The following is a 26515-nucleotide window of genomic DNA, read 5'->3' as shown; positions in this document are numbered from 1 at the left end:
TGGATACTTGAGCTAGTCCTCTAATGAATCTTATAAAAAGACATAGATGGGTCTACAGAGATGGCACAGCTGTTAAGAGCACTTACTAAGCTTTCAGAGAATGCAGGCTCAGTGTCTAGTACCTCAGGTAAGTAGCTTGAAACTGTAACTCCGGTTCCAGGGGAGGTTGTTTATGACATGGCACATATGTTAGAGAACAAGTCTATGGAGTCAGTCCTCTCTTTCCATTGTTACATGGGTTCTGTAGGCCAAGCTCAGGTGTCCATCTTACGTGGAAAATGATTTACCCACTGAAAAATTTCAGCAGCCCTGACACATTAAAAAAAAAAACTCTAATATTCTTATTGTACTTGTTGAGATATATAAGTCACATATTATAAAACTGGCAAATCAGAAAAAAATTTGGCAATGCCTCTATTACACAAAACTTGCCTTTTTCTTTACCTTAAAGTGTACCAGCACCCTGGGTACATTCATACCATTCAATTAGCACTGCTGCCGAGCTCCTGAACGTTCAACCATCACGAATACAGGCCTCAAGTCCAAAGGCTCACACAATTTTAGAAAGGTTAAGTTTATTTTGTCCCTCAAGTCTGGAACAATCATGTGGTAATAAAGGAATGAGCTCACAAGTCAATAAACAAAAGCTTCTTTAAGATTAAACAGATTTGGAAAGGACTAACATCAATCTTTCTAAAGATAGGCTATCAGTCTTTACTGTTTTTATAAAATATGAAAATCCAATGAGAGATATTCTGAGACATATTTCATTCTATTTGTTTTATCAGACAAAATCTCCAGTCATTTTAAAAATTACTTTCTGAAAGTCTTCTTAAATCTATTAGCATGTTAATGTTCCAAATATAGCCCACAGTCAAAGTTAGAATTGAGGACAGCTCTTCAGAGAATAAGGAAAGATCAAATAGGTGTTATGACGTTGTAACCTTCAGTGACAGAGCACTATAGCTACAGGGCATAGAAGGAGTATCCAGACTCATGTCATTCAGATGCTGCTAAAGGCTTTGGAGCAAGAGGGGGCCTGATGGCCATCCCAGCTGTTTGCCAGTCCAGTGGGTAAAAGATGTCATTATCTTTAGCACCATTTTCTTATAATAGTCTTATCATAATGAAATATAGAATATTAATGACCAGAAAATACTGCTACTTAACTGAAGATGGCTGTACATAAGGGCATATATCATATTATTTGGTGGTTTTAATTTCTAGTGCTCAGTGAAGAATAGAAATTGAGATTGTTGACAAAGAAGAATATCCAGGAAACAGAAGCCACAAGCAAGGCAGCAGTGCTGATGAGGAGCACAGTTTTGCCCCAGTCTGGGTTTGACACTTTCTACAGCTAATATGGATGTATTCATATCAGTAAGATGGAAGAGGGTCTGAGAAAGGGCTGAGGGTCACATTGTGTATGCTCATTCTTTAACCTGAGGACCCTAGTACAAAGCAGTAAAACAGAAGAGAGGAATATGGTTGCTGTCTCCTCAGTTTTACTAAGGCAACGCACCAGTGATTGGCCACTTCCTTTCTCAAACGGCCTCTTCCATCACCTCAGGGCACAGTGCCTTTCTTTCCACTGCTTGAGAAAGTAGCATAGATCATGGCACAGTGGACAATATCGCCACAATTTTGACAGTTTCCATGCAACTGAGAATAAACCTCCTTAGCAGATGCCACAGACCGACAATTCCCATGAGCATGGCCATGGAATGACCAGTCCACCTTCTGTGGGCAGGGCTTGGGGCTACCTTGAAGCTCAGAATGGGTGGAGGGGAGGAGAGAGTGACCTCAGGTACTGGGCAGTGAAGTCCAAAGGCATGACAGGAATAGAGCCACATGAGCTGAGGCGTTGCAGAAGTCTAGACAGAATGAGCAATAGTGGTTGGGGCGGCAGGATAATTACACCACCTAACTATTGTAGAAACCAAAACCAAGGAATGGGCATCCCTCCATGATGGCTTATTGCAATAGGTTTTATGCTCCACAGCAAGATGAGTGAGTTAGGGGTAAGCTGACAGGTCACAGATGTAGAAAGCCTAAGCACGATCTCCCAGAAGGGAGCCCTCACAGCCAGCAGAACCACTAGCAATCATCTGCTCCTGCCTTCGTTACAAGACATCTGTCTTGACAATAAAAGTGGTTATTAGCAAAGGGAGTTCTAATGGCTGACTTGTGAAGCAAAAAGAGCCAGCTGCCTTGGCCTGCAGGACGCGAGTTCCCAGCGACTGCAGCTTAGGAAGCCGGATGAACGCAGCCACCCTGGCCCCAGACACTAACTCCAGCCAAGAGCATGATCCTTCCAGGTTTTTACTGGCTTCTAAAATGTACTATGGTTTGAAACTAGACTTTTTGGGTAGGTAATGTAGTGTGAGGGCCAGGTGAAGTGGTGGGGATGGTAAAGAAGAGAAGCCGGCAGAGTAGGGGGTCTGAGGTCTAGCCTGCACAGAAATGCGTTCCAGCCTCCTGGAGCCCTACATCCAGGGGCTCCACACACCAGTATCTTTAGGGTCACAGCGGGGGTCCAAAGGTGGGAAGTAGGAAGGCACTGAGTGCTTGTGGTAGTACTGCAGGCGGGAAAGAAGCTTCCGGACGATATGCGGGTGCTCATGGGACACATCCTGTCTTTCTTCAGGATCCCGATGGATATCAAACAGCCAGAGAGTCTTGGTGGATGGGTCCAATGACAGTATCTCAGAAATGTTGGACTGAGTTGGAGGTGGGAACCAGGCACCACAACCTGACAAGGAAATGAAACTTTAGTTGGGGAAAAGCACTTCTGCTGGTTTCTTTCTTAATTAATTATTATTATTTAGTACAATTTATTCACTTTGTATCCCGGCTGTAGCCCCGCCCCTGTCTCCTCCCATCCCATCCACCCTCCGTCTTTTCACCCTATGTCCCGCCCCTGGTCCCCTGATAGGGGAGCCCTTCTCCCTCTGACCCTAGCCTATCAGGTCTTATCAGGTCTGGCTGCATTATCTTCCTCTGTATCCTGGCAAGGCTGCCCCCCCCCTCCAGGGAGAGGTGATCAAAGAGCAGGCAACTGAGATAGCCCCTGATCCCCTTACTAACTTAAAAACTGAGCAGCATAAGGGCTTCATCTGAGCAGGGGTTCTAGGTCCTCTCCATGCATGGTCCTTGGTTGGAGTATCAGTCTCAGAAAAGACCCCTGTGCCCAGATTTTATTTTATTTTTTTAAATTTTCTCTCCTTGTGGAGCTCCTGTCCCCTCCAGGTCTTTCTATCTCCCCTTTGTTCCATAGGATTCCCTACACTCTGCCCAAAGTTTGGCTATGAGTCTTAGTATCTCCTATGATACCTTGATGGATAGTCTTTCAGAGACTCCCTGTGGAAGGCTTCTGTCCTGTTCCCTGTCTTCTAGTTCTGATGTCCATCCAGTTTGCCCTTCTAAATGAGATTTCAGCCTCTTCCCTAGGGTCCCCCTTGTTGTCTAGCTTCTTTAGGACTATAGATTTTAGTATGTTTTTCCTGTGTTATATGGCTAATATCCACTTATAAGTGAGAAGATACTGTATGTGTCTTTCTGCTTCTGGGTTACCTCACTTCGGATGATCTTTTCTAGTTCCATCTATTTGCCTGCAAATTTCATGATTTCCTTGTTTTTAATTGCTGAGTAGTATACCATTGTGTAAATGTACCACAATTTTTGTATCCATTCTTCAGTTGATTCCAGATTCTGACTCTTATGAATAAAGCTGCTATGAACATAGCTGAGCAAATATCCTTGTTGTACATTTGAACATCTTTCAGATATATGCCCAGCGTGTTACAGCTGGATTTTGAGGTAGTACTATTCCTAATTGTCTGAGAAAGTGCCAGATTGATTTCTAAAGTGGTTGTACAAGTTTACATTCCCACCAGCAATGGAGGAGGGTTTCACCTTTCTCCACAACCTCTCCAGTATGTGTCATCCCTTGAGTTTTTGATCTTAGCCATTCTGATGGGTGTGAGGTAGACTCTCTTTTTTTAAAATTTAGTTTATCTATTATTTTAAGTGTAAAAGTATTATTTATTTACATATACATATACTATGACAATAAAATTACAGAAAAAACTTAAAAGAAATTGTTTAAACATTTTTTTCTGTTAAAGTTTTTTTAAATTAAATTTTTATTTTTTTACATTAATTACATTTTATTCACTTTGCATCCCAGCTGTAGCCCCCTCCCTCATTCCCTTCCAATCCCACCTTTCCTCCCTTATCTCCTCCCATGTCCCTCTCCAAGTCCACTGATAGGGGAGGTCCAGGGAGGTGAAATCTCAGGGTCATTTTGATTTGCATTTCCCTGATGACTAAGGATGTTAAGCATTTCTTTAAGCATTTCTCTGCCATTCAATATTCCTCTGTTGAGAATTCTCTGTTTAGCTCTGTACTCCATTTTTTAATTGGATTACTTGGTTTGTTGGTGTTTAACTTCTCGAGTTCTCTATATTCTGGATATTGGCCCTCTATCAGATATAGGGTTGGTGAAGATCTTTTCCCAATCTGTAGGCTGTCGTTCTGTTCTGTTGACAGTGTCCTTTGCTTTACAGAAACTGGTTTCTAATCTCAAGGAAGTGGGGGACAAGGCTGCCCTGGCTTGTGTCATTTAAAAAAATGTGCTTCTTGGTGTTGATTTTAGATTTGTCTCAGAATATGATTCCCATGCTTTAATGAGACAGATCCTATTACTTTATAACAAGAGACATTAAAAAAATGTGTAGGGTGGCTTCAGGAGGGGGGGTCTTAGCTGTTACCATGCCTGGGGAGGTGAGGGCATTCCTGGTACTGAGCAAACACAGAACAGTGATTCTAAGATCTTTTGTAATACATGGGACAATCCCAAACCATGAACGGTCACTCTAAACACCAACAGCACTCATAAGCTCAGTGTTGCTAAATTGTATCAGAGCCCTTGTTAATATGTCATATTTACAAAGCATTGCAAATTGTCCCTTTCTAAGAATGGGGAAAGAGAAGCAGACTCTTCCCCAGCCAGAGCATTGGTAAAGATTTGCAGCTAGCTGGTGTATACTATGTTTGACAGTCACATATGTCTGAAGTCCATATATGTCTATGAAGCATCCAAGTAGAAGTTTTCTCTCCTTATCCCCCCTACTCAGAATGAGCAAGTGAAGCTGTTCCTCCACTCTCAATTTCAGAGGTATATTAAAACAACAACAACAACAAAAAAAGCAGCCATCAGTTGGGCATGGTGGCGCATGCCTGTAATCCCAGCACTCAGGAGGCAGAAGCAGGCAGCTCTCTGTGAGTTCGAGGCCAGCCTGGTCTACAAAGCAAGTCCAGGTCAGCCAAGGCTACACAGAGAAACCCTGTCTTGAAAAACAAAAACAAAACAAAACCAAAAACAAACAAACAAAAGGTCATCATTTTGATGAGCTTTCCCTTGCTTTCTGTTTGGTGGGAAGTCTTTTTAGGCCATGACAACAGAAGTTGTATAATATAGATCAGATAGAGGCTTAATAGAAGACCATGGAACCTTAAGCAGATACCTACTTTCTTAAGATTGCAGTTAACATTTTAGATGTATGAGCAAACTGAGTGGTTGGCAAGGGGCCCTGAGGAGCCAGCTAGAAAAGAAGGGCTTAGAACATAGTGATAAGGACTTCCTTTTCTATGGAAATGGCCCAGGGAATGAAGTGCCAAGAGGACAGAAAGACTGAGGACACAGCCCTTCTCTGGCAGCTGCAGGAAGGGAGCTAAGCATTCTACCTGGGTGGCCTGTGAGGAGTTTCCAATTTTTGTATCGAATCCCAGCATGGATAGATGTGTTAAAGGCAGGATATTCTAAAGGAATAGAATCATTCTTCGCTGGAGCCATGTTCTTGCCAGGACCTGGGGAGAAATAGTATGGAAGAATTAGATTGCTGTTACTGGCCTGTGTCATAATAAATCAACATTTTATACCCTTCTTGCAGAACAGTAGCTTTTGTTCAGCACCAGAGTGCAAATGTATATCCTGCCACAGAAACGGATCTTTTATTAAATATAAACAGAAAGAATAGTTATATTACACGTCAGTCATAAACCCCTATAAATACAGGGAGATTAGAGGACTAATCCATCCTTAAAATCAATGCCTCATGCCAACATGTATACAGGCCATGTGCACAGCAGTGTCTTCTACAGAAACTGAGCTGGGTTGTGTGTGTGTGTGTGTGCACACACAGACGTGTATGTGCAAGACTGGGCTGAGAGCACACGTGTGTGTTCATTTTATTTTTAAATGTGTAAGTGAAATATATTTTTCTGTGAATGCTTTTACCTTTGCAGTTAGTATCTTAAATTATAAAATGCACATTTTATTGAAGTCTGTCTCAAGCTCAGAGAGGTTAAGCACACCACACCACACACACACAAACCCCCACAGATACATTTATTTTTAAACCACTCATGTAATTTAAAAGTTAATGAAAATGCTTATAACTATTCAACAGGATAACTATGGGGGGTATGAATAGTTTGAGTATAAAAATTATTAGGAGACTGCATGGTTATATTAATTTTTTTTGAGACAGGGTTTCTCTGTGTAGCCCTGGCTATACTCGACTTGCTTTGTAGACCAGATATGCACCTACCTCAAACTCAAACTCACAGATATGCACCTACCTCTGTGGATTATATCAATTTATCATTTTAATGTCTGATAGCAATTGATAAAGTTTCTGAGGGAACAGTTATTAATACTCACCCTCCCCTCCAGGTTAGAACAAGTTAAGAGACAGAAGCCAGACTGATTAACCTAAATTATCACCTTTTGTACCAATTAAATCACCTGTAGAGAACATGGCTTCAGGTCTCAGTAGAAAGAATTGCTAGTAGCTGACCCTTGGCTTACACTTAGCCACAGTCACTGAGCATGCTGAGCAGTCACAGGCTCCCTGAGGAGCACACAGTGAGGCTCAGATGGCTTACAAATATCCTGGACGTGTGCCTGCTCTGACCTTAGACCCAGAAAAGAGTCTGAGCTGAGCACATGCAGTCTCTCTCTCTCTTTTTTTGGCTAACTTCCTCTTTCATCTGTGTATGTGAAGTCACTTTAGCTGAGGTCATTGTTTGACCCACGATGGCAAGGGATGAATGTATCCATGGCCATGAGTACATATATTTATAAGCTTCAGCTCCAACTCTGGACTTCACTGAATACTATTTAGTCTGGTTTTTTTTTTTTTTTTAGATTTAATTATTTATTTTACATATGAGTGCTCTAGCTGTATGTACAGTTGCACACCAGAAGAGGGCATCAGATCCTATGGTGGTTGTGAGCCACCATGTGGTTGACGGGAATTGAACTCAGGACCTCCGGAAGAGCAGACAGTGCTCTTTTAACCACTGAACTATCTCTCTAGCCCTATTTAGTCTGTTTTAAGTTCATATTTCTTTGCTAACTTTTCAAATATGGTCAAGCAGTTATCTTGGGCATACTTTAGAAGGTCCCGTGTCTTACTGAATACGCAGACAGTCTACTAAGTCATTGTCACAGCATGTGGTTAGTCTGTAAAAGTGCATACTCAAAAGCAGCAAAACTAAACTAAACAGGGTTGGGAGGCATAGATAAGATGCAGAGCACTTGCTAGCTTATTCAAGTTTCTAGCACTGTCAGAAAAACTAAAACAATGAAGTTCATACCCTACCAAGGTGATGAAAGGCAGGTGGGAGTTCAAGACTGGGCTGGGCAAACAACAACAAAATAACAGACTTCCTGAGTTGTACCGTGTCCTCCATCCCTACAAAGCTTCAGGGCTCCCTGGATCCAACACAAGTTATGGCACAGGCTCTACAGGCCATGGAAAAGATGAGAGTCCTATCCCTTGTCAGTCTTTCCAAGCCTGGGCACTAATCCAGTAGACATCACTGATTCCAGCCCATAAGCCCCTACAAGGAAAACCTTGCTGATTTCTTGTTTCTTTGCTTGCAAATATTTTGGCTGTAACACAAATGGATGCTTCTAGTGATGGAAGTGGGCAGGATGTCTGTCACAGAAAGCCGGTTCATGGCACACAGACTATGCTAAAACTGTGAATCCTCTCATCTCACCCTTCACGAGTTTGTATAAAGGGCACATTTCCATATCAAACATTTCGAATGTTAAATAAAACAAAACAAGTATGTTTTTGTGAACATAAACAAAAGAAAGGAAACAGCTGTCTCAGCACTACTTACTTTTATATACATTTTTTTTTTCTTAAAACAAACAGGAACAGAAAATACCTAAACAGTAAGTTTAAGACTAAACGATGAATGGTACTATTATCTCAACTTTCTTTTTCTCATTTTTGAGTGACTGAAGTGTCAAAAAATACTGTCTCCTAGGACCCTCGCCACAGAGAACAGATGTTGATATTTTGCTACATTTGCTTCAAAAAAATTCTATTACATTTTATTTATTTTGTGCACATTTGTATGTGTGCGTGTGTCTCTGTGGTATGTGGAGGTCAGAGGAACAACTTGAAAGAGTCATTTTTCTCCTTCTATCCTGTGGGTCCAGGAGACTGAACTCAGGTTGTCAGGCATGGCAGCAGGCATCTTTGCCATCACCAGCCCTACCTTTGCTTCTTTAATGAAAGAACCAGAACAAGAAGATCAAGCTGAAATCTACTTTGTCCTTTTCCTCATTCTGCTCTGTTCTATGTGCTGCTGTAGCTATGGCTTCCAGGCATCCTCAGCCATTTCAAAGCACAGGCCATGTGGGTATGTCAAGGAATAGACATAACACTGTTTCACACCTTACTAATGCACGTGTTATTGTAAGCATCCTGTAACTATCATTTCCTCCCTAGAGTTCTGTAATTATATATGCACATATATTCTTCTTCACTATTTAAATTCACTATGCAAGATACCACATCTTGTTAATAATAAATTTCTTTGTTGATGCTCTCAGGCCATTTTATTTAGCTTCTGTTATTGGTTATCCCACCGTGAGCACTGCTACTACTTATGCACAAATGATGAGGCTTCAACAAAGCCCATGCTTTCCCAACATATAAACTGGCTCTCCTATTACTAATATCCTTATTCCTCTGTGTTCTGTACCACCTAAAATTCTTGAAAGAACTTCGTTGTTGTGAAGAATTTAGTCAGCAAGAACTATTTTTTTCAGTGTCAAATAAAGAGTTTCTTATAAACACCCTTATAAAAACGCAAACAGGATAGACACTGGAAGCAGCAAAAGAGAGGAAACAGGACAGGAACCTACCACAGATGTCTTTTGAAAAGCTCCACAATGCATCGAAGTGGATGCAGAGACACAGCTAAACTTTGGGCAGAGCGCAGGGAGTCTTATGAAACAAGAGGGGTGCTGAATAGAAGGACTAGAGGGGACAGGAGCCCCACAAGGAAACCAACAAAGCCAACAAATCCGGGCCCAGGGGCTACTGCAGAGACTGATGCATCAACCATCATGGAGAGGACCTAGACCCTCTGCTCAGATGTAGCCCATAGGCAGCTCAGTCTCCATGTGGGTCTTCTGGTAAGGGGAGCAGGGGCTTGTCTCTGATATAAATTTGGTTGCCTGCTCTTTGATTACTTCCCCCTGATGGGGAGACCTTACCAACTCGTAGAGGAAGAGGACACAGGCAGTCCTGATGAGACTTGATAGACGAGGGTCAGATAGTAGGAGAGGAGGACTCGGGGAGAGGGATAGGATGGGGGTGGAAAAGAGGGAGGGTTAGACTGGAAGGAGATGAGGGAGGGGACTACAATTGGGATATAAGGTGAATAAATTGTAAATAATATATATATAAATTACATCTATGTATCTATGTATGTATCTATCTATATCTATCACCTATCTAACTGTTGTGTGTCTCTCTGTGTGTGTGCATGTGTGCACACATTCATGCATGCACATGTATGCTAGGCATGTAGGTATCAGGGCTTCCAACATGTAGGTTCTGGAGATCAAAGTCAGGTCATGAGAATTGGTTGCAAGAGGCTCAGCATTCTTAATATACAACATCATGACATTAATAATAGCAATCCTTGCTACTAACAACAGTTGCTCAATCTTGCACAACTTCCTAAACTACCTATTAGTAAAATTTGCTTAACTACAGGTGAATTGAGACATACGCAGTGCTTAGCACATTTGTATATTGTAAGGCCATCATCAAAACTAAAGACACTAAAAATGGCTGATCCATGTACTGACTCGGTACTTTCAACATAATACACCATTTTAAGTGTTCTCTGATTGTTAACCTTACTTCCCACAGATGCTGAAATATAGTTTTTTTTAAAATCATCTTATACCAACGTAGATAAAAGTAGGAAAAGAAGAAAAGCAGGCAAAATGACTATTGTGCCAGGAAAACACAATGAAAGAACAACGAAACAAAGCCTTTCTCCCCTGAAATGGGTCTGGAGAAAGCTTATGCTTGCTCCATCCTGGTCCAGAACAAGGGCAGGGTTGAAGAAAGTATTTATGGATAGAAACTATAATTTGGCATTTTGAAGTTTAATCTCTTTGCTGCTTGGCTCGTCACCCACCTCTATGAATCTCTTTGCTTTTAGTTATTTTTATGGTTTACAAAGTGTAGTTTAAAATTTTGTACTCCTACTGACCCATTTGCTTTTTCCTTTTGCCATCTTTGCTTTTTTTTGCTTTCTCTTTTTCTTTTCTAGAGAAAGAAGAGTCTCACTGGTATCCTGGAGCTTGCTCTGTAGACCAAGCCTCAACTCACAGATACCCTGTTTCCTCTGCCTCCCAAGCACCAGGAGCCATCTTCTATTGATCCACGCTTATTTACTAACAGTGTAATTTGCTCCATGGAGATGGTTAGCAAACTTCAGCTCTTCCAGCAATTTGGTTGTTCAAGTGGTTTTTAATTTGAAATTCTGTCAGGTATGTTTTTTATGATCAGGAAAGATTTGAGCTTAGTTAGTTGTAAATACTTCCAACTTTTACCCAAGTTGAAAAAAAATTATTTGTCTGTTTGCTTGCTTTTTGGAGTAGGCTGTTTACTAATCATGTCGATCAAGCATCTTTCTTTAAAGTTATTTTTTCACATTTTTATTATTATTATTTTTTACACTTTATTCACTTTGTATCCCCCCATAAGCCCCTCCCTCTTCCCCTCCAGGCCCCACCCTCCCTCCCCCTTCTTCATGCATGCCCCTCCCCAAGTCCACTGATAGGGAAAGTCCTCCTCTCCTTCCTTCTGATCTTAGTCTATCAGATCACATCAGGAGTGGCTGCACTGTCATCTTCTGTGGCCTAGTAAGACTGCTCTCCCCTCAGGGGGAGGTCTTTAAAGTTATTTTTATTTCCTCTTTTGTATCTGAGAATTTTGCCTGCATGTATGTATGTACTTGTGAGCATCATATCCCTAGGTCTGGAGTTAGAGATAGCCAGGAGCTGCCATGTGGGTTCTGGGAATCGAATCCTGGTCCTCTGCAAGAGCAGCTTATTAACTGCTAAGCGATCTCTCCAGTCCTTAAAATTTACATTGAAGTTTAACTTATGCTAAACATTAAACTGGCTTTCTTCCTGGTCAAAGTTTAAAGGACCCAAACTCGAGGTGAAGTTCTTGTGCCAGCTGGTGACAGACCTCTTACTGAGAGACAGCATCTCCCACCAGCCCTAAACCACCCATGGAGGCTGCAGCTGGGTGGAGACTCGCTGCACATGTGGATCAAATCTTTAAGGGGCTCATGTCCCAGTCACCATGGGCTTGGCTACGGCTGTACTCTCCTTGCTGTGTGGTGGAGCCTTATACACCCCAGTGTGTATAAAAAAAGCAAACCAAAACAAAACAAAAAAACAAAACAAAACCAACATTCCAACAGAATGGCTAAGATCAAAAACTCAAGTGACAACACATGCTGGAGAAGATGTGCAGAAAGGGAAACCCTCCTCCATTGCTGGTGGGAATGCAAACTTGTACAACCACTTGGGAAATCAATCTGATGCTTCTTTTTCAGACAATTAGGAATAGTGCTTCCTCAAGATCCAGCTATACCACTCCTAGGCATATATCCAAAAGATGCTCAAGTATACAACAAGGACATCTGCTCAATCATGTTTGTAGCAGCTTTATTTGTAATAGCCAGAAGCTGGAAACAGACCAGATGTCCCTCAGGTGAGGAATGGACACAGACATTGTGGTACATCTACACAATGGAATATTACTCAGCAATAAAATACAAGGAAATCATGAAATTTGCAGGCAAATGGTGGGCTCTAGAAAAGATCATCCTGAGTGAGGTATCCCAGAAGGAGAAAGACACACAGGGTATATACTTACTCATAAGTGGATATTAGATATATAATATAGGATAAACATACTAAAATCTATACACCTAAAGAAACTAATCAAGAAGGAGGACTCTAGCTAAGATGCTCAATCCCCATTCAGAAAGGCAAAGAGGATAGATATCAGAAGAAGGAGAAAACAGGGAACAGAACAGAAGCCTACCACAGAGGGCCTCTGAAAGGCTCTACCCTGCAGGGTCTCAGAACAGATGCTGAGACTTATAGCCAAACTTGGGCGGAGTTCAGGGAATCTTATGAAAGAAGGGGGAGATAGTAAGACCTGGAGAGGACAGGAGCTCCACAAGGAGAGCAACACAACCAAAAAATTTGGGCACAGGGGATTTTTCTGAGACTGATACTCCAACCAAGTACCATTCATGGAGATAACCTAGAACCCCTGCACAGATGTAGCCCATGGCAGCTCAGTGTCCAAGTGGGTTCCCTAGTAAATGGGACCAGGGACTGTTTCTGACTGATTGGACTGCTCCTGGATCACCTTCCCCTGATGAGGGAGCAGCCTTACCAGGCCACAGAGGAAGAAAATGTACCCACTCCTGATGAGCCCTGATAGGCTAGGATCAGATAGAAGGGGAAGAGGACCTCCCCCATCAGTGGACTTGGGGAGGGACATGGGTAGAGAAGGGAAAGGGAGGATAGGATTGGGAGGGGAGTAGGAAGGGAGCTATGGGGGGATACAAAGTGAATAAACTGTAATAATAATAATAATAATATACAACCCCCCCCAAAACATTACAAATCTAAAAATAGTTACCTAAATATTATGCTGGCTAGAACACTAGCCCACTCCCCTCCCTGTGCCCCTCCTTGAATTGATGCTTTGCTGATACAGTCTGATGCTTTGCTGGTACACTATGGTTAACTTTTTTTTTTTTTTCTAAGACAAGGTTCCATTTACCTTTGCCTCCCAGAGTGCTGGGATTACAGGTGTGTGCCACTGTGCCAGGCTCTGGTTAGCTTTTAATGATGGAAAAAGCCATAGTGGCCTCTTCACTCGCTTCAAGGATGTGGAGAACTGTGAAGACATTAGTGGAAATAGACCCCACAGCACCACCCTGCAGTTCTAAAAGAGAACCGTGACACTGAGGTGCATTTTAGAGGCTTTAGAACAACTGCTTTTTGTCACCTTGATAAACTGTCGTTGGACCACCCTGTCTCCATTTCATTCTGTGTAAGGCACGTATAAAAAGACTGCCTGGCCAACAGGGTGAATGTGAGTCAGATACAGAGTCTACAGGCGGTGGGCCACGGGCACCATAAGTGCGAAGAGCCAGATTGCAGGGGTCTTAAATACCCATGCACTTGGCATTGGACTGTAAGCACGGACAGAACCAATAAACTCTGACCCGTGACTGGAAACCATTAAAGTCAAGGTGCTTGCAGCTGTCCGGCTCTGTACCAACTGCGTGGTCTGAGCCAGCTGCCATGGGAACAGGGCATTGTTAGAAAATGCAGGGAGTTACAGGCACATGACTCATTTTTTTATACTATATGGCAGGTCAAGCCCCAAATGAAAATTAGAGCAGTGATTATTCATTCTTCATCTAAGGGTGACAGCTGGGGCCTACAGGCACCCTAATGCCCAATTCTGGCTCTCTAAACCCAGCTAGCTTAGCCATGGCCTATCATCTGGCTCATCCTGGGCCGATCTAGGCTCCTGGCCCTCTGCTCCCTTCAGAGATCTGATGGTGCCATCTGTATCAGCATCAATCGTGCTGATGTTGGTCTTTGTATAGTTACTGCCTAAGGACAACCCCACAGAGGACTTCGGATGTTCAGCTGCTGTAATGGTAAAGTGAGCTCAGGCTCACTAGGAGCCATGAAGCTTCAGACTCCATTTGCCTGTTGTTGTTTCAAGTACTGGTTTCTCAAGCTTAGTCTCATAGCCTGTTACAACACCATCAGCCTCAGAAGGGCCATTCTAATTCATATATAAATTTGAAGGAAAAAGTTGAATGGACTCAAGAGTCCAAATGCTTCTGCCTGAAGTCAAATGAAAAGGTCAAGTGCGTAGTGAAGCCACATTATTTTGGAATTCTGGAGTCACAATATGTAAAGAAAGTCAGAGCTAGATACTTCGATAAGCAAATTAAAAGAAGCAAATCAAAAGCAGGAATCAGAAAAAAAGATCCATTCAATGTGGCTAGATTAGAAAGTGAAACAGTAGTTCCTCCAGTCCTTTGGGGTTCTGATGTGAAATCATAGTTCAAATAGAGAGCCAAGAATATGCACATCTAAGCAATCCTAGGCATGGTATGGTCCCACCCTTTTCTTCCCCAGCATGAGATTCCTAAGGAATCCCCATTTCTTGGGGGTCTACTGTATCGAAAGTCTATCTCTTTAGAATATTATTTTTGTCACACCATTTACAGCATAGTCAACGCCAAAGGATGAGCCTGGGGGGGTGCACTGGACTTAGGTGTAGACGTGGCCTGCCCAGTGTTACACTGGAAGCCAGAAGAATGGAACAGAAGGATATGAGGAAAGGAAACAAGGAGAGAAACAGAGAAGACAGAAAAGGAAAGCAGCAGTGCTGGAGAGACAAGGGGAGGTGTGGGAAGGAGGAAGAATTTGGAGAAGAAAGCCAGATGCCTGGTGCAATCAGGGAGGGTTTAGCAACAGCGTTGCCTTTCATTCTCCCCCTCTAGGTGGGGACACAAGGATGATGGGGTGACACTCAGACCTCAGAGCTCAAGCATTGCCTATAAAAACACCTAGCAGGGGAGGCCTGCCTACCATTAAACTGACTGTTCCTTCCTGGACTTTCACCCAATTAATGCAAGTTTTCTGTTACACCCTCACTACTTATTGAGAATCCTGTCTGTCCTTGATGAAATCCTTACAGCTTGAAACAGGAGTATCTGGAAAAATATGCCAGACATGAAGCTAATCAGAAAAAAGGTGAGAAAGAATATTACAAATGTTACTTATTACCTATGGAAGAAAAATAAAAATGCCCATTATTTTTATATATGTGTTCTACATGATGTGTTTCAAATGAATCTAAGTACATAATTTTCAGTTTACAAAGTCAATTTCTCTGACACATACTCTCTGTCCATATTTGATATTTTAAAAGTCCTTGTGAAAAGACAACTTTGATGTGGCTTGCTCAGCCTAGAGAGAGCTCAGTGTTAATCACTGTTGAATTATGCATAGTGACTACTCAGAGAGTAGCCTGTTTATGGGGAACTTCAGCAGTTGGTTAATGTCTGACACTAGCCAGCAATGTCAATTGAGCAATGTCAGGCAAGAAATGGAAAGCAACTACTTCCTGAACTGTCAGCCTGGGACCATACTGAAAAATTAAGCCAAAGTAGACTTGCGTGTTTAGTTTATACTAAATCTTGAATAATTTACTTGATATGATTCAAGTATCTATAAAGAAGATGCCTATGTTGATCATTGTAGCTGCTAGCTACCAAATCCTCAGAATAATAAAAAAGCCAGAGTCTAATCAGTAATGAAAAGATGATTTTGCTCAAACACTCCATATTGTAAAATACGCAATAAACATTGCCGGGGCCAGCCGGGCAGAGTCCAACAGGAGTGAGGATTAATATTATTTAAATAAACACACAGCACACAGGAAACTTTTTTAAAGGTCCAGACTCGTCAGCCAAAGCAAAAGGCAGGCTGCTGCAGCAAGCAGTGCAAGCAGCAAGTCTCAAGTCTCTGCCTCCAGCTTACTGTTTCCTAACATTTAGATTTCCCACATTATACTTGCTTTTTGTGAAATCTTAGGTCTGGTTCATGCTCCACGTCCTCCAAGCTCTCTCCTCCAGCTCTGCTCTCCTCGTGCTTTCTCCTCGTGCTTTTTCCTGGAGCTCCTCCTCCTTCTCGCCCCTTCCTGTTCTCTAGCTCCTCCCCTCTTTCCTGTCCTCTGGCATAACATTGTATCCAGTTGCTTATTTGACTCCTGTTTACACAAGAGTCGGCCTTCTTCTGCAGTAACTGTCGGCCTGTCTTTTTATTGTAGAGTTTCTAAGCTAGAGTAGAAATATCTCAGAACAATGGTTTAATTTGCACAAGGAGCCTGAGGAAGAGGTGTGATCCTCATAAGCTATCCTACCTGCTGTCACAAACAAAAGGAGATGGACTTGCAAGTTCTGCCATTAGTAAAGGCCTCCCAAAAGCCATCTCTCCGCCGAGATTTAAATATTAAAGCAGGCCACTGGAGTCACGGCTCCGACAAAACATGTGTTGCCAGAGTGAATAAACATATAGAGTTTTAGGAGACTGCAAAAGAGATGAGACTTCCCTGGGAGGGTTCATGGGGGCAGGCTGGGGCTCTGAAAAAACATATATATAACAAGTACTGAAAGCTTGAAGATCAGGCATGATGGCAAATGCCTGTGATCTCAGCATCTGGGATGCTGAAACAGGAGGATTGAGAGTTAAGGCTAGCCTGGTCTACATAGCAAGACCTTGGATAGGGGAAAAGGTGGGTAGGGATCCTAGCCAGAAGATCATTTCTCTTTTAGCAAAGGCCTTCTCCCTAAGGAGTCTCCTTTTCCATCTCTAAGTGAAGAAGATGGATAGAAAGCCTACTGGCACAGAAGAAAGGTTCCATCAGATGGAGCTCATCTGACATTCTTTTGCAGCCTCCTGTACTTTATTCCTTTGTGTGTGTGTGTGTGTGTGTGTGTGTGTGTGTGTGTGTGTGTGTGTTGGGGGAACACACATACGGAAGCCTGAAATTTATATCGTGTGTTCTTCCATTGTTCTTTACTTTATTTCCTGAGGCAGAGTCTCTCTTGGAACCTGGAGTATACTATTCTGCTCAGCTAGCAGTAACTAGCCAGATGGTCCTAAGAGTGCTAGTATTATAGGCAGTTGGCATGCCCAACCAGGTTTAACATGGGTGCTGGAGATCTGAGCCCTGGCTCTCCCTCAGTACAGCATGGCCTTTATCCACCACACTATCTCTTTAGACTCCTCTTGCCTTTTCAGTCTTCTCTGGTCATCTTTTAAATGCTTCCATTCTTCCAGATTGGAACTCATCATTCCACCTGGCATTTTTGACTTCATGATCTTACCACCTACCCACACTTCTGGGTGGAATCTTAATGCCTCTAACCCCAAGGTCAACCCAGGTACCCAACAGCCAGCACCCAGCCCACTCACCTCACTCACACACCACCCCTCAGTCGAACCCTGTATTTTCAGAAAAGGAATTTCCACTTATCTCTTACTTTTGGTGGTGGCCATGAAAACAGGTTCAACCTCTTCAGCTTGCCCCTCCTGCTCTTGGAGTTTCTGTGCTGTCTGGCTCCCTAGCTTTTATTTGGGGTCCACATGCCACAGGCCTACTGTAAGCTTTGTGGCCCAAGTGAAGTAGAAAAATTAGAAAAATCCTTTCTATTGGACAGTGCATCAGGAAGTTTCCATGAGGAACCCCTCTCTGATGTTGTGATTTCTCATCCAGGTGCCTTATCCCAATTTCTACCTGCTGTAATTAATGTGGAAGAAGTATATAGAGTGAGCAAGGAAAGGGACACAGGACAGAATACAGAAAGATGAAGAAAGGGAACCAGGAAGCTAGACTAATGCATGGGAAAGTGGTCACAAGAAAGAGGGTCCCTCTGAGGAGGCAAGAAAGGACACTTGGATTTCTCCCCCCCTCCTATAATTGAAAGTAAGTTTTTTTTCTCATAATATATCTCATTTGCATTCCCCTCTTCCAGTTTCTCTCCACTTCTTCTTCCATCTGGATTCATCCCCTTTTTGTCTCTCATTAGAAAACAAAATGCCTTTTAAGGAATAATAATAAAATAAGATGCAATAAGATAAAATAAAAACTAATGCATTGAAATCAGACAAAACAAACAGAAAAAAAAAAGAGCCAAGAAAAGCCACAAGAAACAGATATAGATACAGAGACCCACTTATTTACACACTCAGGAATCCTATAAAAACACTAAACTGGAAGGCATAATATATGTGCAAAAGACTTGTAGGGTGGAAAGAGAGAAAAAAATAAATAAAATTTAAAAAAGCTTTAAAATTTATTTATTTATTTTTGAAAACAGCATAGATTCAAAAAATAGAGTTGAGAATACTGGATAGTCATAAGGGAAATTGGGTAAGATCTTAGAAGCTGCAGGGACTGTTACTCACTCCTTGCAGGAATGTACAGTCACTTTACAAGACACTCTGCCAGTTACACACAAAGGTACACATGGCAATCACATTCGAGATACTAAATGAGTTGAAAACTTATGCTTACAAGAAATTTGTACATGAATGTGATTTATAGCAGTTTTTTCTTTTTTATATTAATTTTTTAATTAGTTAGTTTATTCACTTTGTATCTCAGCTGTAGCCCCCTCCTTCCTCCTCTCCCAATCTACCCTCCCTCCCTCTTCTTCTCCCATGCCCCTCCCCCAGTCCACTGATAGGGGAAGTCCTCCTCCCCTTCTATCTGATCCTATTCTATCAGGTCTCATCAGGACAGGCTGCATTGTTTTCCTCTGTGGCCTGGGAAGGCTGCAACCCCCTAAGGGGGAGGTGATCAAAGAGCCAGCCACTGCATTCATATCAGAGACAGTCTCTGTTCCCATTACTAGGGAACTTGGAGACTGAGCTGCCATGGGCTACATCTGTGCAGGGTTCTAGGTTATCTCCATGAATGGTACTTGGTTGGAGTATCAGTCTCAGAAAAGACCCCTGTGCCCAGGTTTTTTGGTTATGTTGCTCTCCTTGCAGAGCTCCTGTCTCCTCCAGGTCTTCCTATCTCCCCCTTCTTTCATAAGATTCCCTGCACTCTGCCCAAAGTTTGGCTATAAGTCTCAGCCTCTGCTTTGATACCCTGCAGGGTAGAGTCTTTTACAGTCCCTCTGTAGACTCCTCCCTGATATAACATTATGAGACAAGGAACCTCCAAAGATGCCACTCAGTTTATTTTCTGTTGGCCATCTACTGCAGGATATTCGGCCTACCCTTAAGAGTAGTTTCTGTCTTCAGTGAGACTCCCTTGAAGAAAACTAAATGTTCTTTTGCAAGCTCAGTTGGAGCTTGCTTCTGGCCTAGGGATGGGGTGTGTTTCCACTTCTGGTGTGGACCCAGGTAGGCCCTGTGCATGCTGCCCCAGTCTCTGTTAAGTTTCCACGTGCATGTTAAGTTTCCGTTGCTCTAGAGGGCCTTGTTTTCTTGGTGTCCTCCATCCTCGCTGGCTCTTACAATGTTTCTGCCTCCTCTTCTGTAGACTTCCCCTGAGCCCTGAGGGGAGGGATTTGATGGAGACATCCCATTTAGGGCTGCGTGTTCCAAGGCTTTTCACTCTCTGCATAATGTTTGGCTGGGGGTCTCATCTGCTCCCATCTGCTGCAGGAGGAAGCTTCTCTGATGCTGGCTGAGCAAGGCAAAGATAGGGTTCCCTGGTCCTAGTCTGCAGTGGGCGTCTTGAACAGAATGCCCTTAGAAACATCAACTTGGGGGCCAATGATCTTATAGTAACAAAGGTAAGGCAGACTGAACAGAGAGTATGTATTTTCTCTTGTCATCTTCTAGTTAAAGTGCTAGCAGATGTTCTGTCCTGGCACAGCATCCGTGTGCCAACCACACCCTCCATTCTGACCCTACTACACACAGGCCATTCTGACAAAGGGTGATGGCTACCTATCCAATTTGCACTCTCAGCCTGTCTCTCTCTAAATACACATAATCTCAAGTAATTGGTGTAGTCCAACAACAAATGGCTATAAATAGGCATTGTATGTATAAAAAAAAGGAAACTAACCAAAAATATTCACCCTCAGCCTATGATTAAGATGACGAGCATAGAGAAGGCTAGGTCATCTGCTTTCTGGCTTGGGATGAAAGAAGAAAAGGGCAACTCTCCCCCTCTACCACCACCAGCATGGCATTTAGTGAAATCCTAACCACAGATCCTTACAAAGGACCCAAAGGCCCCTTTGAGGACTGAGCTTTTCCTGCGTGGCACAGTTAATATTCCAAGAAAGCAGGAAGGACGTGTCTGAGCTCTGAGCACATTTTTGGACAAGGATGAAATGATGCTAATTTAATAGTTAATTTGGAAAGAGGGCCTTGCTTGTGGTTCAGTCATGATGACTCTCAGGAGGGCCTGGCCTCTTTGTGCTGCCTGGGGAGGGCATCTATCTCAATGCCAGGAGCCCACACTCTAGCTGCAGCAGTGACAATTATGATGGAGAAAACTGAAGCTGGGTGGCATTCTTCCAAGAACAGACAGCCCTTCATAGTATTACCATCCACTGCCTAAATCTCAGTGTTACCCAGATCCTTATAATTACTGCAATGAGGGCCATGAGGTGCTGCTTGCCAAAGATACAAGCACCAATAGCAAGTCAGCGCTTCTTTCTTGCCTCCTCTGCCTTTTGGCAGCACCCCAGGTGGACCAAAGAAAGTTTTATATTCTGAGAAGCTATCAGGATCTTGCATGAACTAAGATCCAGAACATAATCTTTTTCCAAGAAAAGCTGGAAGCATGTTTGAGAGAGTAAGCAAAGATGGCTACACTGTTCTACAGATGATTTAGAAAGAATGAAATATTAAAGAATTAGCACAAAATCTGAAAAGCTCCATCTCAGAGAACATCTGCCTGGAAGGTCCCTGAAGTGTAGCTCTGCTTTGAATCGTGAAGTTTGACTATGAAGTCCCATAGATGGTTCTCTTAAAAGACCTGGTCCTTTCCCCAAAGCCTGAGCTGACTTCTTTCTACATATACAACCCTGAGTTTCCTAAACTGTGCCAATCTTGAGGCACCTCACACACACTTGTGACAGGACTTGCCAAAGGGCAGACTCTGAGTCTAGGCTGGCTGAGCCACTCTGTAGTGTGTGTCTCCTCTTCCTTTGCTCCCTCTATTGAATAAGACTTTATCAAAGCAGCTAGGAGCAACATACACACCTTTCCCTTCCCCTGATACCAGTGGGAACTACTTGAATTCAGCAAAAATGTACTCATCAAACTCCCATTTCTGAACATGCATCTGCAAAACCAATTAAGAGAGGGAGAAAAACTAAGGTAGACCTGAACTTTTCATCTGACAGATTACAGATAGCACGGAGGACCATGTCACATTGGAGGCTCCGAGGAGCAAAGCCTCAGTAGAATGGTAGACTCTGAAATATGGGCTGCTCATCGATGGCCTCTCTTAGCTTTGGTGCAGTGTGTTATGTGACAAACCATGGGCTGGAGGCTATTGGTTACCAGAACACAGTGAGATAAGGAAATATGCGGTGGGGAGTAACTATGGTCATTAGCAATTCACTCTGCAATGCTAATGACCAGAGCACTCAGGAGGCAGAGGCAAGTGGATCTTGGTGAGTTTAAGGCCAGCCTGATCTTCATAGTGAGTTCCAAGATAGCCAGAGCTACATAGTGAGGTTGTCTCAAAAAACAAAAATCAAACAAACAAAAATTTAAACTGGTCATCATGGCTCATGCCTATAATACCCCAAAGACCTTATTTCAAAATAGCAATAATACCCGAAACAAAGCAAAATAAATCTTGATAACATAGAAAATCCAAAAGCTAGATTCCTTGGGAAGCACAGAGATCTTGCAACTTCTTTCTTTTGAGAGAAAAGGATTGTGAATAGGAAGGTCAGAATATTTATCACTGAACACTCCATGAATTCCCACAGTCACTTCCTGAATTGGCAAAAGCCCATGGCAGACAGGAAGTTGTGCCTTCCTTCCCAACATGCTCAAAAGCCTCCCTTTGGGGTTAAAAAGGCACCCCTCCCTGAATAGCCCAAGGCTGTATAGTTTAGGAAGGACTGCCTTTTAAATTACAAATAAGTTTTTTTGAGCATCTCTGTTGTTCAAGGGCAGTAGACAGTGTCACTGGAATAACAGAAAACCATTAAATCTTTTTTTTTTTTTTTTTTTTTTTTGGTCTGAGGGTATACTAGTTATTGTTCTTAGATACCAGGAGACCATACATATTCAAGAAGTTTAGAATGAGTTGGAAGGACAGGTGTCAAATGTATGGAAACATGCAACTATTATTTATTTCTTAATTATAAAAAGGGATTTATCAGACTGGCATGATTTATAACGTCCGCATTATCTGAGTCTTTGTCTAGTAAGTCCTCCTGAACCTTTGAGGCAGATACCTTATTTCTAGCTAGAGAGGGAAAGCAAGGATTCCAAGAGAAGGTGAGACTTGGTGAGGGCTCCCACTGAGGGGCCAGGAGGATTTGAACAGTGGATATAAGCAGGTGATTCTGAGCCAAGGCAACTGCATGTGGCAGGAAGGACGTCTGGATGGGAGGATGGCTGGGCACCCTGGATGGCTGGAGGGGTACAGAATAAGAACAGCCTGGAAAGAACAGGTTGCTAGACATGTAACATGTGACTAATCTCAGAACTGGGGAGGCTGAGGCAGGAGCATCAAGAGTTTAGAAAAATGTATAGAAAAATCCTGTCTCAGAAAAAAAGAAAGGGGTGGGGAGTTGGCATGCAAGCCTTTAATCCCACCACTGAGGAGGTAGAAGCAGGTGGATCTCTGTGATTTTGAGGCCAGCCTGGTCTACAGAATGAGTTCTAGGACAGCTAAACAAACAAACAAACCATGTCTTGACCGACTGCCCCTACACCCCCCAAAAAAAGAAGAAAGAAAAAGGAAACAGTGTTGGGTCAGTGTCAATTCTCCCATCTAGAGAAAGAGGAATTTCCGCGGTAACTTGGAAGCCAGGAACATTTTTTTTTTGAGCAGGATGAAGGGCATGTTCAAAGATTTCTCTAGGTGTCTGTCCCCTGTTCATTGAGTAAGCTGCAAAGCTGACTTAGTACTGTGAAAATGTAGTCACAGATGGCAGCCAGACTCAGTGCCCCAGAAGGGATGGTCTACATCACTGCTATATAGATGGCCATGTGAGCCTTGTTATACAGGGCTGAGATGGTCCAGGCCTGGTTGTGGGAGTGACACAGGGAAAATCCAGGCCCCGTTTGGGATTAAGAACGGACTCAAGTGCAAGCACAAGGTCAATTTTATTAGAGTTTAAAAGAAAAACCTCAGGGCAGGCAAGCTGTGGCCCTCAGCAGCTGCCGAGCAGGGGCAAACAGAGGGGAGAGGAGGAAAGCCACTGCAGCTGGCATGAAGATCAGATACATAATAGGAAAAGAGTTTAGAAGGAGAGAAAGCTGCCCAACACACTGGGAGGATGGGAGTACCACGTGTCAGGAGAGCATGCCTAGGAAAGAGACAAAAATAAGAAAGGGAAGGCTGCATTTCCTCACTGAAGAACTAATTATCCCATCTATCACTTTAGCTCACTCATGGTAAGTCTGCCTTCATAGGAGTTTGTACTTAGCAAGTGAACCAGCCTGTCTTAGTCACTGTTCTATTGCTGTGAAGAGACACAGGACCAAGACAACTCTTATAAAAGAAAGCATCTAATTGAGAGCTTGCTTACAGCCTCAGAGGGTCAAGCCATGATCACCATGGCGGAGAAGTACAGGGGTGTGCAGGCAGGCATGGTACTAGAGCAGAGCTAAGCGCTGTACATCCTGATCTGTAGACAGCAAGCAGAGGGAGTGACACTGGGTCTGATGTAGGATTCTGAAACCTCAGAGTCCGCCTCCAGCAACACCCTTCCTCCAACAAGGCCACAAACACCTTGTAAACTTTCAGACATTCATCAACTGGGGACCAAGCATACAAAAACACTATGGTATGTGGGACTTCTCATTCAAACCACCACACGGCACAACCAGACCAGTAATTCTTTTCTGGTGACCAGAAAAGCCATTTCTGTTCTAACAGTCCAGATGGCCAACAAAAAATAGGAACTATAAGGTCTAAAGCCGTGGTGTGGGAAGAAGAAACACCACACTGAAATGCTGTTTTCTAAGGGATGGTCTTAGTTTAGGAACCTTGTGATAGGGCCAGTTACTAGGCGGGTTCACCAACAATGGGTTTACCACAAATGCAGCCTTGCTTGGTGCACGATGAATAAAGCCAGAGCTGCAACACAACCTACAGGACCTGTGCCACCTGCTCCCTCTCCTCCAAAGGATCACAATTCTGTTCTCTGCAGGATGATGGGGTTTAAGATGGGAACGCCCTGTCCAGGTCTGGGCCAGCAAATGCTCCTGTATCCTCCACATAGACAAACACACAGCCTTGGCAGCTCATTGAACTAGAAGAGATGCACAAAGGAAGGACCCCATTTCACACTGTCTAAGAATGAGAAACAAGGTCTATCCTGTCTTAGCTCACACACACTGGGCCTGTTCAGTCAGCAGCACTGTTGTAACCAGTCCACTTGTCTTGAGTCTCATCTCACACCACTGCCTTTGATCGGAATAAAGTCTATTTATCAATCCAGTTGGAAGCATGAACCTTGGGGGGGGGGGCAGGACTAAAAAATGAGGTGATTGAAGTCTTATGAAGCCAGCTTTATTCAGAGCATCAGACAATTTATACTCTGAGGGTTAAGAAGAATCACATGAGTAAGGTACTCAACCACAAGGGCAAACCATACATGGCAAAAACATGTTTCTTCACAGAGGCACGGGAATAACAACAGTGGAAGTAGACTTACTGCTCCACTACACCTGAGAGGATCTCAAAAACATTCCAGAAACAATTCTGTGTTTTGAAAAAACCTGAGGCAAACTCTTGTTTTCTCACAAACACTCAATTCTCACACTACTCCATTCTTGGACTGTGTTCTGACACAACTATACAGGTTTCTGTAGTGAGAATTTTGGTTTCTTTAAAAAACTCAGTTATGTTGGGAATGTTTCTGTTTTAATTCCAGGTGTGGGGATATGGGGCTGCTTCATACTGTCCACAGCAGCTGACTATGATTTGACTTGTGCTCTAGCAGCGGCATGATTTTTCCAGCTGAAGCTAGTTTACTCTCGGAATTCTGGGTACTCTTTAGAGGGTCTGAGAGGCAGCAGCTTCTGTTCCCGCTGGTCAAGTGGTTGTGTGCAAAGAGATAAGTAGAAGAGATTGGATACCCTGTCAGTGAAGATCGACCTTGCCCCAAGGAACTCAACACCTCTAATCAACAGGAAGTGGTCTGATGATATCAAGTCCCCTTTCCTCTCTAACCTTCTTTCTTTCCTACCCAGTGTTGTGGAATTGGAAAGGATAGGAGTGACGTAGGGAGGTAGGAACAAACAAACAAACAAACAAACAATAAAGTAGCCAAAAGGCTGGTTACAGGTTTCTTTTAGTGCTTGGGACACTCCAGGTATTCTGAGCTCTGCTGGTCCAGCCTGGGATTTCTCCACTGCTGGCGTCTTTGCATCCGTCCTTCCCTCCACCTAGAGAACTTACTAAACAACCTTTTGCCTGGATAGCTTCCTTTCCAGGCCTCTGATCAAACCACATTGGCACAGGTGCAGTTTTGGCCTCCTAAGTTAACTTAGCCCCTGTTAATGTTTTATGACAAGCATTATACTTTAACTACATGTATGTGTCTTTCCCTGAAAGATTAGAGCACGGCTGGGTTCATGACTCTTTTGCTCAGCCATGTACTATATATTCTGCACCTAGCCCTGAGAAGGTGGAGAGAGAGAGGTCTAGAAGGTCTTATACAAAGCTTTAGAATATTAACATAGGAAAAAAAAAGTTGGCAAAGAGGAAGGCTGGAAACTTCCTTTCCCACTCACTGAGGCCAACTAACACCAGCCACTGATGCAGGCCCAGAGATAACTCTAGTGTCCAAAATGTGACCATGAATCATTATAATACTAAAACACACACTCATGGATGGAGATTGATGATGCTAACGAGATACAAAATGCACGAAGTTGTATGAAGAACTACATGTAACAAAGAATGTGAAGAAAAGCTGTGATATGTAAATGAGCAGCCAAAGCCCATGCTAAGGTAACAAAAGGTCAAATGCCCAAAGTCTTGTCTTTGTATAGCAGGGCTCTTCTGAGTTGCTGAATTCCTCTGCCTCACCACACTCTTTTTCTCCCTTGCTGCTATCCACATGTCTAATTCTTTGCTCAGGACATAGTATTAAAAAACCCTTCTGGAGGTATCTACCAAATGCCTTTATCAGTCATTATCAGTTTGACAAATATCACTTAATAAGAGTTCATGGGAGTTCTGAAATCTGCCAGATTTGACAGTGATGTGAATAGGGGCTGATTCTGAGAGGAGACACCAGAGACACAGGCTATTGCAGCCAGAGTCAGATTTAAAGAAAATGAACTCTGGCTGTGGAAATAGCTAAAAGCAGTTTTGTG

At 43.0% G+C, this 26515-nt stretch overlaps 1 protein-coding gene across 1 annotated transcript in view; it reads right to left on the bottom strand.

Annotated features, from left to right (window-relative positions):
* Positions 1-555: 555 nt before the first annotated feature.
* Positions 556-26515, bottom strand: part of Arsb (arylsulfatase B) — a 188308-nt gene continuing 162348 nt past the window's right edge. The window contains exons 7-8 of the mRNA XM_055598406.1: positions 5749-5871; positions 556-2752 (exon numbers count right to left, since the gene is read on the bottom strand). Of these exons, the coding sequence (XP_055454381.1) occupies positions 2487-2752; positions 5749-5871 (389 nt within the window). The 3' untranslated portion in view covers positions 556-2486. The remainder of the gene's footprint in view (positions 2753-5748; positions 5872-26515) is intronic.

Source organism: Psammomys obesus, unplaced genomic scaffold (assembly GCF_907164565.1).
Source record: "Psammomys obesus unplaced genomic scaffold, mPsaObe1.curated_primary_1811, whole genome shotgun sequence".
Lineage (NCBI taxonomy): Eukaryota > Metazoa > Chordata > Mammalia > Rodentia > Muridae > Psammomys > Psammomys obesus.
The sequence above is the reverse complement of the archived record's forward strand: the minus strand, read 5'-3'. Positions and strand labels throughout refer to the sequence as shown.